Source organism: Budorcas taxicolor, chromosome 18, assembly GCF_023091745.1.
Source record: "Budorcas taxicolor isolate Tak-1 chromosome 18, Takin1.1, whole genome shotgun sequence".
NCBI lineage: Eukaryota > Metazoa > Chordata > Mammalia > Artiodactyla > Bovidae > Budorcas > Budorcas taxicolor.
The window spans coordinates 9416550-9432180 of NC_068927.1; the positions used below are offsets into that span (position 1 = coordinate 9416550).

Below are 15631 nucleotides of genomic sequence, written 5' to 3' on the forward strand. Positions count from 1 at the left end.
ACATGTACACAGAGTTCACTACAAGGAACTCAAGGCTCACAGTCTGCTGAAACCTTATCCAACAGGAAGTTCAAGCCCCTGCTGTGGCCATGATTGGAAGCTGGCTTCCAGATTCACAGGTCTCAGAAACACTGCATGGCCAAAGGAACATTGCCAGGATGGCTGCTAGAAATGAATCCGGAAAGAAGAACCCTGCACCCAGCAAAAAGGAAGCACACAGGCCCAGGAGATAACTGGCACCCAGGGTGGTCAACCAAATGGAGAAGGTAAGTCTGCTCAGACTTAAATCCTAGCCAGAAGCAATTTTATCAGTGTTAAACATTTAACCTTTTGGAAAAGAGCTCTTTAAAAACAATCAAGTTGGAACATTTTCATAGAGTTAACACAGCTGGGATTTCCCTAAACTCTTGCTATGCTTTCAATGTTTAGGCTCCAGAACTGCCACACTGCAAAAAGAGAAGTCTAGTGGCACCATTCAGCCCTAATTCCAAGACAGTCTAAAAGAACAGAGGAAATATGATTAGAATCAATAGTTTTATTGAAGCTTAAGGTACTCAAATGTTAACAGGTCATAGGCAAGGGGAAGAAACAGAAGTCTCAGATGCGTTGGTAGAGGAGGGAGGGTACAAACAGCTCTGCCCGACAAACATTCCAGATCCAGGGCTTCCATACTTCTCCAAGGCTTGATTTCTCATGGATAACTTTCCATTCAAAGGATTTTAGAGACCAAATGCAATAGGATTCCTTCAGTTACCAACCAAGAGTCTTTGGGTCTTCTCTCAGGCAAGGCATCCAGTGAAAATAAGATCTAGTTTTCAGATTCCTCTGGAGGATTAAAAAGTCTCTTTCGCATTGCATTGCCAAGCTCCCTGCTCTTGTTCCTCTTTTCCATGTACTAGAAAATAAAAGGAAGGGGAGAGAAAAGAGACAGCAGATTATATCGCTATTTACATACTAAGCTTATAATATATACACCAATAAAGATATATTTTAAAGGTGCAAGAGGGGTTCTTAGGTAGAGTGGGAAAAAAGTAAAAGCAGATTCAAGTTGAAAAAACTGAGTACATGTAAACAGCTGGACATCAAAATCTTTCAGCTGTCAGATATAGAAAGAAGCCAAAGAAACAAGATTAGTGGCAAAGCACTGACCAGGAACTCCAGCTTCCATTCCCTGAGCCCTGATGTTCATATCTTTGAGGTACTTACTTGATTTTCTGGGCCAGTAACCTCAAATATAAAGAGTTGGGCTTGATAATCTTTAAGAAGTTTTCTAAGTCTAAAGTTTTGACTCAAGAGTTCTAACATATCTTCTGGAATAGTAGCAATTTTCAAACGTATCTTTTTCTTCATCAAAGGGCCACTTCAAATAACAGATGAAGCACCAGGTCTCTTTAACAAAAACATTCCTTTTATCTGTCCTACATTATTTTTCCTCATAGCCTGCTAGGGGGAGAAGGGTATTTTATTGCTTTAAAAGGTTAAAGAAGAAAATTCTAGAACATTGAGGGATACCTGTTCTGAGAAAAATATTTGATATCTCTCTTCATATCATATGAAGCCTCTAAAATCAGCTTGGAAAGAGGATTCTAAAGGTAAGTCTTCAGAAGACAGTACTTTGTAGCCAATAAAATAAGTCAGAGAACAAATTGAAACAGAGCTTATATTAAAATATATGTTATGAAATCTCCAAAAGGAGTCAAGATGGCCCCTGAATTAAAAAAAAAAAAGATACAAAGGGTGACTATTATGTTATTCACAAAATGCCACTAAACAATGCAGAAACCAAACCAAACAAGTAAAAGGAACAAAAGAGGACACTGCAAAAGTAGTATTAGTGATTATTTCAATAAAAAGGACAAAAGCAGCAACACAGCAGCAAAGACGGGGTCAGAGAGAACTGGCCAGACCTTTTTTCCAGTTAAAAGCTTCAAAGAATGAAGTACTTAAATGACACATGAAGGAAATGGTAGGAGGAGAGCATCAGGAGCAGTAAATGGGAAACTGGGAAGCATTAAAAGCAGAGAGGAAATAAATGAGCACAGGTTTGGAGAACTGAAGGATGAAAGAACAGATAGAAAACAATCTATAAATCAGAAAATGAAGCAACATAAAAACCACAGAGAGGACTAGAAAGTAGTCAAGGAGAAAATCTGAAATTTATACAAAAACAAACTGGAACAAAATAAGAATCTAAAATTTAAAGGATTAAATCTACCAACATTCTTCTACCAAATAGTTCCTGACAATTCAGGACCACCTGGGGAGGAAATTTTCATATGAAGATTTAATTACCAAACCAATGACAAAAATCACTAAACTGTGAGGATAAAAAAACCTAAACTTAGGAAAAAGGCTATCTTACACAACTGAAAGCACGTAAGAAATAAATACCTATACCAAATAAAACAGTATGGGCTTACTTTTCCATAATCTTACTTAAAAAGGAAGACAGCCCTAGGTTTAGTTTCCATACAAAATACCCTTTACATATAAAGAAAAAGTGTTTCAAAAATCAGTTTAAAACATATACCCATTTGTGCACATGAAGAAAATTATCAGAACTCCAGGAAGTTCTTCAAACAGTAAAGATGCTGTAAAGGGATTCCAGGAAGGAAGGAGAAAAAAAGCCCCAAAGTAGAAACCAGGAAAAAATGATTAAAGATAGATGCTGAATGTCTTCAAATATCTAATATCTTTCAATATGAGGCTCATGGGGGGAGAAAGTTCAAAAGTACAGAAAATAAAATTGGAAGGCAGATTTTTAGTTGTTACATATTTTTAAAGGTTCTGGACATAAAATTTCTGATGAATAAAACAGAAATGGAATTAAATTTCTTTTCAAAGATTTAAAATGCACTCTGTTCAGTCTGCGGTACCTACAAAAAGACAATAAACTTTGGCTATTTGCCCAAGTCCAAGTCATAGCTTAAAGCTGTGTTCAGGAAATGAGTCTTTCCAAACAAGTCAAACTAGATCCCTATGGGCTGTATATACTATAATTATAAAGAAATTCCAAGTTTTAAGGCTGGAAAGAGCCTAAATCTAGCCTCCTCATGTTATACAAGGAAATTGAGGCCCAGAGAGTTTTAGTTACCTGCTAGAGCTAAAAGCTGATCAACAATTCTTTCTGCTGTACAGATTCAACTTCTCAAACCTTAAAATTCATCCAGAGGAGTTACAGTGATTATTTTAAGATAGTTGCTTTCATTTATGTACATGCAAAAAAATCAGCAATGTTCCAAAAGATTGTCCCCAGAAGACGCTTTCATTTCTCCTCTTGACTTTAGGGGAAGACATACCTATAAAGTCAAGTTTTGGTGTTATATGAAAACTTGCCAAAAAAAAAATTAATAATGGTAGTAATAAATAATATTGCTCCAAAACAGTCTTTTCAACTGCTCAACCATTTCCATCCTTTAATGTTTTCCTTACCTCATTCTTCAAGCATTTTCTCATCTCCCGATCAAGATCATTGCAATGACCAAAAAATTTCAGAATGCTGTGCTAAAAGGAAGAAAAGGGGTAAAATATTTCATCCCATAATATGCTAAGGTCTCTGGCTCAGAATTGAAATATTTAATGTGTCACCTTGTCAATAAGCAAATGGCTAATAGTTAATCAAACAGTTAACCCATAAGTACAAAATATACAAATAAATGGGCTTACCCTAGCATTCCTACAAAAAAAGAAGAAATGTTCTATAGGTAGAAATGAAAAATAAAAAAGACTTTTCTTTGATAAAAGAGAAGCCTATTAACCTCCCAAAACCTCAAAATGACCTAGTGAAAAGCATTTTATTACCTAATACCTCTATTACAGAGTGATGTCCAAATGCAGTGTAGCCATATTGACATGACAGTAACTTCCTTCATGAGCAAACACCCCTGTCCCATGGAAGAGTTACCTATGAAACGCTTGGTGCCAAAGCCATTTTCTCTATTTGCCTCTATTTGCCTCTATTTCTCTCATTTGCCTCTATTCAAAATGTCATCAAAATAAATTAAAAACACATAACACTAATATTACACAACCTGTATGAGCCATATAAACAAGTCACTAATTCACAATAAAAGGAAATCAATGCTTAATATTCAAAGTCTGCTCTGCTTTGCCATACTTAGTGTGTTTGCACATCGCCATTTTTAAGCGTAGGTCAGAGAGCATGGTGATCTCCTATAATGACATGCCATAAATGCTGAACTTGTAACAGTGAGCACTTTTTCCCTTTTCTTTCTAATTAAGGCTTTCATGGAAACCAGACAACACATAATTAGTAATAGTCATGCTATTTCTTTTTTCCCTGTTTCTTTACCACTTTAAATGTACTTTTCTTGTCTACACTGAGTAAATGATCAGTTTTTCTGGCAAGGATTTAAGGTTTCCTAGTGATTACCTAATGACCTTTTCAGGATAAATAATTCCTGTGCATAAATTGCCTCCTTGACAATACAAAGGGACAATGCTTTTTCATACACCTTCTGGCCAAACAGAAACAATAGACAGGATTAAAATTTTAGAATGTAACACAATATTTCATATTTTACTTTATATTTATTGATATCATCCCATATTCACACACCTTATTTTAAAAATTCAAGATAACAAAAGAATTTTTTTTTAATTCAAGACAAAAGCTAATTTATACTCTCACTTTCACCTCAACATTAAGCCCAAATGAGAATAATACTCTGTGACATTACATGAAAAACTAAACCCAAAAATGCCCCAGTGGCATTGATAAAAGAAATGTCCATGAATTTGGAGGAAAATGGATACTTGTATATGTATGGCTGAGCCTCTTTGCTGTCTACCTGAAACTATCACAATATTGTTAATCGGCTATATTTCAATATAAAATAAAAAGTTGAAAAGTAAAAGAAATGCCCTTGGAGTGTACTTCTCTTGTATACACATGACATGAGCCTCCAGTGCCTGGTGTCTATTTCTAGAGAGCAAAGCTCTCTAGCAGAGCTACTGATTGGGTAAGTGAATCAATCAGGGTCTGGAGGACAGTGTCCCAGCCACTAGGGACACAACAGTGAGCATGGGGGACCTGGGCCCCACTCTTATAGCCAGAAGGAAAAGAAAATATGAAGTGATCACTACACAGCAGCAGTTCTCAAAGTGTAGTCCCAGGACTACTCAAAACCTTTTCAGGAGAAGGTAAAATCTACCTTCCTAATAACTGAGGATCTTATTTGTTTTGTTCACTTTCATTCTCTCACAAGGGTACAGCAGATTTTTCCAGAGGCTACATGACCTGTAATATCAGCACAGATTGAGCAAAGTGGCAGATACGAGAATCCAGCTGTATTCTATTAAACCAAACATTAAAAAGAACTGCAAAACTGTAAAAGCAATGTCATTCTTTACACCCTTTTATTGTTTTGGAAAATAAGGTATTTTTTTAATGAAAAATAACCATTAACGTGTAATGGTTTATTATTGTCATTTTAAAATAAATTAATATTTTTCAACTACTCACTTTTAACTTCTAATTCAACAAATATTGATAGATACAGCCCACATAAACAAAAGTTCTTTGGGGTCCTCAATAACTCTGAAGAATGTAAAGGAATTCTGAGACTAAAAAGTGTGAGAGTAACTGCCATAGAGTTGGAAATAATACGTAAAGTATTACTGAAGTATAGAGTAATTATAGCAAGGGAATCCAGGCCAAGAAAGAAAAGGAAGAGGAAATGACAAATTAAGCAGAATAAAGCCTGGAGGATGATAAAACCTTATCAAGCAAGTGAGAAGTGGAGACAGTGAGAAAATCTTTAAGTTAAACAAAGGGAAAAAGCAAGTAAAAAAGCCTAGGAGACAGAAACACACTCCAGTACAACTGCAGACAGAGCGAGCAGGAAGGATGCGGGGTAGGAGGGTGGTCAAGCCCAAGTGTAAGTAGGGGCCAGTACACGAAGGCCCCAAAACACAAAGAAAGATAGAATTTATTCCACAGGCAAAGGGAGCCATTAAAGGGGAACAATGATTAAACTTAGAGGACTGAGAGATCAGTCTACATGCAGTACAAGCGAATTAAGACAGAGAAAAGGACAAAACAGTCATGGGATCAGGTGACCCCAGTTAAGATGTCAAAATCAACTGTGTTAAGAATAAACATATAAATCAGTGGAACAGACTAAAGAGCCCAGAAGTAGGCCCATTCACATATGGGCAACTGATTTTTGACAAAAGCACCAAGGTAATTTAGTGGGGAAAGAAAGCTCTTCAACAAGTGGTGCTGGAATAACTGGGTATCCACAGGGAGAGAAATAAACCTTGACTCATACCTCACAACATACACAAAAACTAATTTGAATCACAGACCTAAATTTCAAAAACTAAATCTATAAAATTTCCAGAAGAAAAAAATAGGAGAGAACGCTTTGTGACCAGGAAATTGACAAAGATCCCTAGAACAAAAAAAAAAACATAAACAATGAATGAAAAACCTAGTAAATTATTACAGACTTCATCAAACTTACAAACTCTTTGTAACACATTTTTAAGAAAATAAAAAAGGACACCACAGACTGGGAGAAAATATTTACAACACACTTTGTATGCTGAATGATAAAAAGAATTCTTACAACTCAATAATAAGACTAACACCCAATTTTTAAATATGGGCAAAAGACATTATGTGAATGTCCAGTAAGTACATGAAAAGATGCCTAAAGTCATCAGCCCAAGGGAAACACAATTTAAACTCAAATAATATACTATTACACATACACAGAATGGCTAAAGTTAAAAAGACAATATCAATTCTTAATCTAGATGTATGGTGGAAATAGTTTGCTGAAAGTGTATTGTCATCAACATTCTTTGAAACTAAATATCGGACTTCACAGGTCATCAACATTCCTTACTACTTCACTTTTAGTCTTAAAGTTTTACTCATTTAAATAAGAATCTGATATATCTACAGTTTATGAAGAACATGAAGGAAATAATGCATCATGCAAAGCTAAAGAAAAACACAAATGCTTCTTATAACTGTCTCATACACCAAATATATTAAAAAAAAAAAAACTTTGACATCTGTAAAAATGTCAAATTTAATGCACTGCAAAAATGGGCTTATTTTCTATTTTGGTTTTAAAAATGGAATTTTATTTCCATTCCACTAACCAGGAGCGCATGGCAACCTACTCCAGTATTCTTGCCTGGAGAATCCCCATGGGCAGGGGAGGCTGGCTGGCTACAGTCCATGCGGTCACAAAGAATCGGACACGACTCAGTGACTAAGTACACAGCAACCATTAAGTAAACCTGCTAAATGAGGCCAGTCATAATTTAAATCTAGTTAACATGTAATTGTAAAAAATATTTCAACTTCCTTTAAGCACATAATGATAGATGTCATGGAACATGGATTGTAACTACTATGTATCACTTCAGAATCTCCCTAATAAAACTACCAGGCTTGATTTCTACTCATCATAAAAAGGAAGTAGTTTCTAAAAACAAATCACAAGCATCAACTGCTAATCTTTACTACGCTAAGACCCATAATGAAGACATTATCATTTCCTTCTATTAATGGAGATAACATTTTACATTAGTGTATTGTATCTAGGTTTCATTGTTGCTCCAGGGTTATTTTCTGAACTCTTACATTTTTGTGACATTCCTTAAGCAAGTTAATCAAGACGTTGCATTCTTCAGTATGCAAGTGTGGAGATAAATCAGGATGCATCTTTAGGAGGAGATGGAACACAGCAGAGCAACCTGTGGATACAAGAGTGTCTTGAATATGTGTGACTGTATTTGTTAATGCAACCTAAAATTATTTTCCGTAAGAAACTTCAGTGACCTGTATCAGAAAAGAAAGGTGACCTTAGGCAAATTAACCTGAGCCTCACCTTCCTATCCAATGACTTAGATTCCGTGGGTTATCAGGAGTATTTAGAGAACATGCAGGTTCAGAAAAAAGCAGACTCAAGAGACCCGATCCGCGAAATAGGTGCTTAACCAGAAACAGCTTGCCTATGTTAACAAGCCTGACTTCAATTACTTTTCCCATACTTCTGAAATAGATTACAACTTATTTTATTCAGGTAAAATCCTACCAGTGAAGAGAACTGGCCTAAATGTATAAGGGTTAAAGGGCCATTAGTCAGTCTCACGTTAGTGTGAATTAATATACACTGCTTTCTTCCTAAGTAACATCTGGCTGAGAAAATCTAACTAAACCCTGAAGAGAAACAAGAAGCAGATGTGGATTTTTTTTTTTAATTTAGCAGATCTATCCATAAAATGCAATTATTACAATGAAAACAAGAAGCTAAAAATCCCTGAAATTAGGTTTAATTGGTTCATTCACAAGAAAAGAAAATTAGCATCCAAGGTCTAAGATAAAATATTATTTTAAGGTATTTGCTATAGTTACATTCACCTATTTCTCTATTCACCCATTTCTCTCTTAAACCAATTCTTTATGACCCAGAAGAGATTACCAAAGGAAAGAACCAATTAACTACTTTAGTCTTTTAAAAGTTCCAAGAAAGAAAACCTAGGAGAAATCATGACAGTAGGTTGGGCAAAAGTGAGTCAAATGAAGTCGCTCAGTCGTGTCCGACTCTTTGCAACCCCATGGACTGTACCCTACCAGGCTCTCCCGTCCATGGGGTCTTCCAGGCAAGAGTACTAGAATGGGTTGCCATTTCCTTCTCCAGAGGATATTCCTGTCCCAGGGATCAAACCCAGGTCTCCCGCATTGTAGGCAGACGCTTTACCGTCTGAGCCACCAGGGAAATCCATTAGGTTGGGCAAAGATACATCAAAATCCATAAAAGAATAAATTGGTTAAAACTTATCAAAATTAAAAATTTCCATTTTCAAAATTAAGAAAATGAAAGGACAAGTCACCCTCTGGGTGATAATGACATGTCAATGTCAGCTCATCAATTGTAATTAGCATACCACTCTTGGAGGATGTTGACTGTGGGAGAGAGGCAGGGTATGTGTGGGCAGAGGGGGCCTAGGGGGTCTCTCTGTACTTTCTGCTCAAATTTGCTATGAACCTAAAACTGTTCTAAAAAATAAAATAGTGTGTAGCTCCTCTACAAGCTACACACTAAAGGAAAATATTTGCAAATCATATATGACAAAGGATTTGCACCTAAAACATATAAAGAAAGTTTACAAACAATCCAGTGTTTAAAATATACCCCAAAATGAGCAAAAGATTTAAATAGAAATTTCACCGAAGAGGATATAGGAATGGTAAATTAAGCACATAAAAAGATGCTGAACATCACTAGTCATTAGGGAAACAGAAATTTAAACCACAATGAGATACTACTATACATCCACCAGAATAGCTATAATCAAAAAATTAGACAATAGCAAGCACTGCTTACAATGTGGTGGAAAGGGATCTCATACAACGCTACTGGGAAGGTTAAGTAGCACAGACACTTTAGAGAACTATTCAGTAGTTTCTTAAGTTAAACCCAAACTTAACATATGACCTAGAAATTTCTCTCTTAGAACATACCCAAGAGAAATGAAAACATATATCCCCAAAAGATTTATATATGAACGGTCATAGCATTATTCATAATAGTCAATACTGGAAACAATCCAAATGTCTAACAACCAAGTACTGGATAAACAAACTTGTGTATTTATTCAATGGGACACTATTTAGCACTAAAAAGGAATAAACTTATACATGTGCCAACATGGAGGAATCTCAAAAGTACTAAGCTAAATGAAATAAAGCAGACTCAAAAGACAGTACTGTATGATTCTATTTACATGCAATGTCTAGAAAAGGCAAATTTGTAGAGGCAAAAGCTGATCAATGTGGAGGTCCAAAGGTGAGAGTGAGGATTAATTTGCAAATGGCAAAAAGAAAACTTTGGGTGACAAAAATGTTCTAAAATAGGATTGTGGTAATGGTTGCATAATTGTATAAGCTTTCTAAAATCACTTAATTCACTTAGAATGGGCAAATTTTATAGTATGTAAATTATGCCTTAATAAAGGTGTGAAAAAAGTTTCAAGAAATTCAAACAGCCTATCCACCTTCTACTCTTGACAAACGAAATCCTTAAAAATGACTAAACAAATAATTGCAGAGAATTATACCTACTACTTCAGATTTCAACTTATAAAAGTACCAAATCACTGTTCCACTGAGTGACTAATAACCTCAACCCCACCCCCTGCCACACACACAAACATACCACAGCTAAAGATCACAAATGAGGCCATTGTGCCTAGTTAAAATACTTGAGTATTTGAAATGGAAACTGAAAATGCAGCCAAGTTCAAGTTTTATTTGCCTGTCACTGACTACAATCTTTTTAAATGATATAAAAATTCTGCCTCAGAAAAAAGAGGTCTCATACAGTACAGCAATTTAAGCCATCTAATATTATAACAATATTATACACCTACACTTATATATAGTAAAAGTTATCTGGCTTCTGCCTTGCTTATTTTTTCTGAAGGAAGATGTACACTGGTTTTAGTCATCTAGAAAACGTCTTTAACATTTTATTTTTTAAGTATCTTTAACAAAACATTTTTGCGTATATCTATGAACCAGCCCTCAAATGTGTGCTTTTACAGTTCAGAAACAAACTTCTGAGGTACTGAAAGCCCTCTCTAATTGGCAAAGTAAATACTTAAGAAAACTCTTGGGTACTGAGATAGACACACATATGCACATTGCATATAAGCAAAAATATATGCCACGGCACACATATTTTTCCCTCCCTTGAAAGCCTACTTCGAGTAGTATGCTGCTACGCACAGCCATGGCGTACTTGCGTCTGCTTATCCCCCCTTCTCCCTGCTTTCCCTAGATGGCTATGTCAAAGAAGAAAATGGTCTCATGCATGGTCGTTTCCTTTTCTTGTTCTTGGTGAAAGCTACTACTTAACTTAAAGCTCTGAACACTTATCCCTTACCGAACAAATTCCTCGTTTTATCAATCATTCCCCTCTTGCCTCTACCCCATTTTTTAGTTAGATATTCTCTTCCTCTCCTTTCCTTCCATCTACCAGCTTCGGCTAACTGTTGGTGCATACACATATGTACTGGGGTACTCTTGGGTATAATATACAAAGTATAACTATAAAACAATAACATTGTTCTTAGAGCACATTTAAATGAGTGCTGACACCTTTCAGTAGTCATCTTTAACAGCCTATTCTAATAACACTATTATAACTCAAGTAACATTTTATGAAATGAATAAAAGTCAAATATATATTCCATATTCTTATTTTTAAAATTTGTTCAAAGCCATAATAATATATTATTAGAATAGAAATAATTTGTTGAATACTTACAATGTGCAGGCACAAGTCTTATCATTCTTCCAATAACTGTAAGAAGCAGGTATCTTTTTAAATTCAGTTAAACCATAAGAAATTGCTTTTTTGTAGGTCAAAATATGTGTTACTCAATATTTTCATAGCAAAACCGAGCCCCAGGTCACACAGTAAATAGCAGAGTTACTGCTAAGTCACTTCAGTTGTGTCCGACTGTGTGCGACCCCATAGACAGCAGCCCACCAGGCTTCCTCGTCCCTGGGATTCTCCAGGCAAGAACACTGGAGTGGGCCGCCATTTCCTTCTCCAATGCATGAAAGGGAAAAGTGAAAGTGAACTCGCTCAATCGTGTCCGACCCTCAGCGACCCCATGGACTGCAGCCTTTCAGGCTCCTCCATCCATGGGATTTTTCCGGCAAGAGTACTGGAGTGGGGTGCCTTTGCCTTCTCTGAACAGAGTTACTACCCAATGTACTACCCAACGTAACCTCTCACCGTGACAGATTTCTCCCACTTTCAAAATAAGAAAGATATGCCTTCCCAGCAGTTTGTGAATGAAATAAACACAGATAGAAAAAACTACTCCCCAGAGAACCTCTGGTTAGCTACAAGTTCAACAGGGACTAATCGCAGGCTGAGGTTCAAAGAAGTCAATGTAACACTATCCTGTATTACTAGAAACAAGAGTATCTGTCTACATCAAGAAAAAGAAAAGTATAGTGCTTGTCCTGATCAGCCATGTCCAGAACACTGACAATCTGAATATCCCTGGGGCGAATGCTCAGGAAGGAGATGGCTCTGACATTAGGTTTAAACAGGAAGCCATTCATGAAATTGGGACTATTTACTAAGGGAAACCCACAACAGAGAAAATAGATAAAAGGAACAGCCAGGTTAAGTAGGAAAAGTAATGGATTTGAAGGGAGAAGATGTGGGTCTGAAGGTAAAAACTGTGGACACAACTATTCACAAGTTGTATCACTTTGGCTACTTAATCTGAAATGTAAGTCTCTTCTTCCATAAAATGGAATTAGCTCTAGACCTATATCAAGAGTAAGTGTGACAAATGTAGTATCATTAGTAATCTGAAGTGTTCTGTCACCTGATGGGAAAGGCTGAACTGAACTGACGCTGAGATGTGTCCGAGGACAGGACTGGAAATCAAACTGGAAGTTACAGGGGCAGATGCCATTTTCCTGGAGCTGTCCAACATTGAAACAAGCTGCTGTGTGAACTTCTCATTTATCTGGCCTCCTGTGCCCAAGAGACTGGCTAAGTAAGGATGTCACAGAGTATATTCTTACATTGCATCCTTAAGTTTTTTCTCAAATCTAAGTTCACAATTAAATGCAAGCCATTTCTCAAAATAAAACTTGCACTCAAAGGATAAACACTTGTTACTGTTAATACAGAAAACAGTTTCAAAAGGTAGCACCAAGATAATTACAAACAAACACACTGTATAAAAAAAAAGTGAAGGAAACATTTATTTGTGGTAAGATTTAGTGTAAGGGTATTCTAATGAGAAAGAGAGGGATAACTCTATTCAAACAGTTATTATTTAAACACAAAACTTCAGTTCATTTGTACACTGGCATTTAGAAACCATCAGAACAGTTTACTTCTCACAATTACAACTCTTCTCTCCCCATGCCAATCCCATCCACTTCCTCAGGTATGCACAGATTGATACCAAAATAGTCTGCTTGAACTTGTAAAAATGTTCATCTGTGACATCTGATATTTTTATAACTGTCTAATAGGTCCCTGCAAAGCAATCGTAACTTTTACTTGGGGGTGAGCTGGGAGGGCCGAAGCAATAGGGAGTTCTCCCTAAAGATACAAAATTTATGATTTTATTTTATTCACTGCTTCACCTTATTCTACCAAGACTCTGAGGTAAAATCTAACAAGTAGTCTATGATAGATTTCAACCACCAGGTGGCACAATTTTAGAAGAAAAAAAACTGAACACAAGCAATATATGAATTCTAGTGTAGAAAAGAGAGGAAACATTCTAATAACACACTTTAGATCTATAATCACAAGAGGGAAACCCTATATTTTAATGCCACTAAGGCTTTCTTTAGAGAGATTTTGCTATTGTGTGGCTTCACCACAAAGAAATTCACACTACAGTTACAATTTCTCATGTCATTTTAAAACAAGGCCAGAAGTCTCTTGTTCAGAGCCTAAAGAATCTGTTCTCCAGGAAAAAACTGCTCTCTAAAACATATATTTTTTTAAAGTCTAATTTCAGAAAGCTCTGGAATTAGTTAAATTAGTATCTCTCTACTTCAAACCTCACTGTATTGAGCAGAAGTAGCAGACATTAGCAGGGGACGACCTTCCCCACCCACTTTTACTTATCACAGCTGCAAAATGACCAAATCTAAACAGAGGCTTCTGATTAGGTGACAAGTGCTCCGAGTACAGACCATGCCCCTACTGCTACTGAGAGCAACCTCACGTCATTTCTTAAGGCATGGGCCCAGTTGTAGCGTTCCCTGAACTAGGATTTATCACCGCTTTCTTGGTGCTGAGCCCTCTGTCAAATCACGTGAAGTTCAGAGCAAAAAAAAAAAAATTAGTCCATAACCATCAAAGAACACACAGGCTAGTAGGGGAGGAGATATTCTCCTAAATGCACATAGTATGTGCCCAATAAATGTTTCCTGAATGCAGTACTATCACAGATTTGAGCACTGATTCAGACCTTAACATAGTTTTTCTTTTTTAAAAAAGGTGGGAAATGGATCGTTTTAAATCAACCAAACATGTGCAGCAGCCTGTATGAACAGGACTTGTGTCTCCTTTATGCAAACTTCCTTTATGCATTTAAATCACTACTAGGATTTACTTAACTCTTCATAAACTACTTACTACTTACTTACGCGAAACAAGCTCGGTCATCTTTAAACCCGATCAAAGGGATCCGCCTTTTCTTGAAAAGTCTACTGATGAGGATCTTACTGGATTCTCGCATCGCAAGACGGACTGGCGGAAATTTTCACTGCAGCTGAGAGGCGCCCTAGCAGGCTCCCACAAGCAAACCCTGAACGCCTGGATCCCCAAAAGCAATAACAAGCATACACCGTAGGGAGCGCTCACCGTGTCAGACACGTAGTTAAGCGCTTCTCACAACCTAGGCGCTGGATTACACCCATTTCTCAGGCGAGGAAACCGAGGAGGGAGGAGCCTGCCCAAGGTCACCAGCTCGAGAGTTGTGGGGCAGAGAGCGAATGTCTACCCCGAAGCCTGCGCTCAACTACCAGCGCATCCTCAGAGAATGCCCGAGGGCGGAGAGCTCAGGTCGACCTGGTCCGCCCCGGGAAACCCAGTGCGGCGGTCCCGACCCCCGAGGCCGGGGGAAAGTCCCAGCAGGACGGGACACGGCGGGGCGCGACCCTGAGGGACCTGAGGGGGGGGCCGGTGGGTGTCCCGCGGCCGCCCCGCACAACGCGGCCGGGAAGAGAGCGCGCCGCCGAACGGCCCGGACCCCCGAGACTCACCCGACTCGCGGCCACAGCCGGAGAGCGGAAGCGGTATTCACCCGCGAAGACTCTGCGCCTCCATGCGCGCGGTCTGGACGCGGGAGCCGGGCCAGCTCCGGGTGGCGAAGACACGGCGCCCTCCACTGCTGACACCGCTCGGCCAGCCCCCGCCGCTCGCCGCCTCAGGCGCCTGCGCCGCCCTGCCTGGACGGGCCCATTTTCAGGCGCTGCGAGGGGAGGGAGAGCGAGTCCGCCGAGGCGCCGCGAGCCTAAACTTGAAGGGGAACCGGCAAGCCAGATTCTGTGGCTGGGATTAAGGCATTCAAAAAATATTCTCTGCTGAGAAGAGCGAGGCGGGGGGCTCGGCGCGTTTCACTTCGGTCGCTCTCCTCACACGGTCCCCTGTGCCGAGGGCACAGTTCGGAGTTGGCGCCCCCCCGGTGGGCGGGGCTCCAGGACGGCGGGAACCGCAATTGGTGGTTTTGAAGGAGCAGCGGGCGGGAACAGTCGCTGAGGAGAGAGCGGGCCGGCGATGTGGGTAAGAGAACCCGGCGGCGTGGGGTTGGGCGGGATGTGGCGGGAGCCTAGAAAAAGCCACGTCCCAGGACTCTGAGGCGACTCTCTTGTGACTGCCACGGGTCCCAAGGTGAGGGACTGGTCCTTGGTCTCGGGCCTGAGACGGGGAACTTCGGTTGCGGCTGAGGCGAAGAGGGCGGAGACGCTGGGTCGTGACGTCACATCCGCCCCGCTGGGGCGGAGCCTTAGGTGGGGCTTGCGTCACGCTGGCGCCGCCCAGAGCTCTCAAGGGCTAAACTCAGTCTTCCGTTGCTGCTTCTTCAG

At 38.9% G+C, this 15631-nt stretch overlaps 1 protein-coding gene across 2 annotated transcripts; it reads right to left on the minus strand.

Annotated features, from left to right (window-relative positions):
* Positions 1-517: 517 nt before the first annotated feature.
* Positions 518-15046, minus strand: CMC2 (C-X9-C motif containing 2). 2 transcript variants are annotated; one of them, XM_052656374.1, is made up of 5 exons: positions 14810-15046; positions 11316-11351; positions 7625-7737; positions 3433-3504; positions 518-895 (listed from the first exon to the last, which is right to left on the minus strand). In XM_052656374.1, exons 2-5 carry the CDS (start codon positions 11338-11340, stop codon positions 809-811), a joined length of 297 nt encoding a protein of 98 aa, XP_052512334.1. In that variant the 5' UTR covers positions 11341-11351; positions 14810-15046; the 3' UTR covers positions 518-808. The 2 variants fall into 2 exon arrangements, with proteins under 2 accessions (XP_052512334.1, XP_052512335.1); XM_052656375.1 differs by lacking the exon at positions 11316-11351 and having other exon boundaries at positions 14810-14968.
* Positions 15047-15631: the final 585 nt, after the last annotated feature.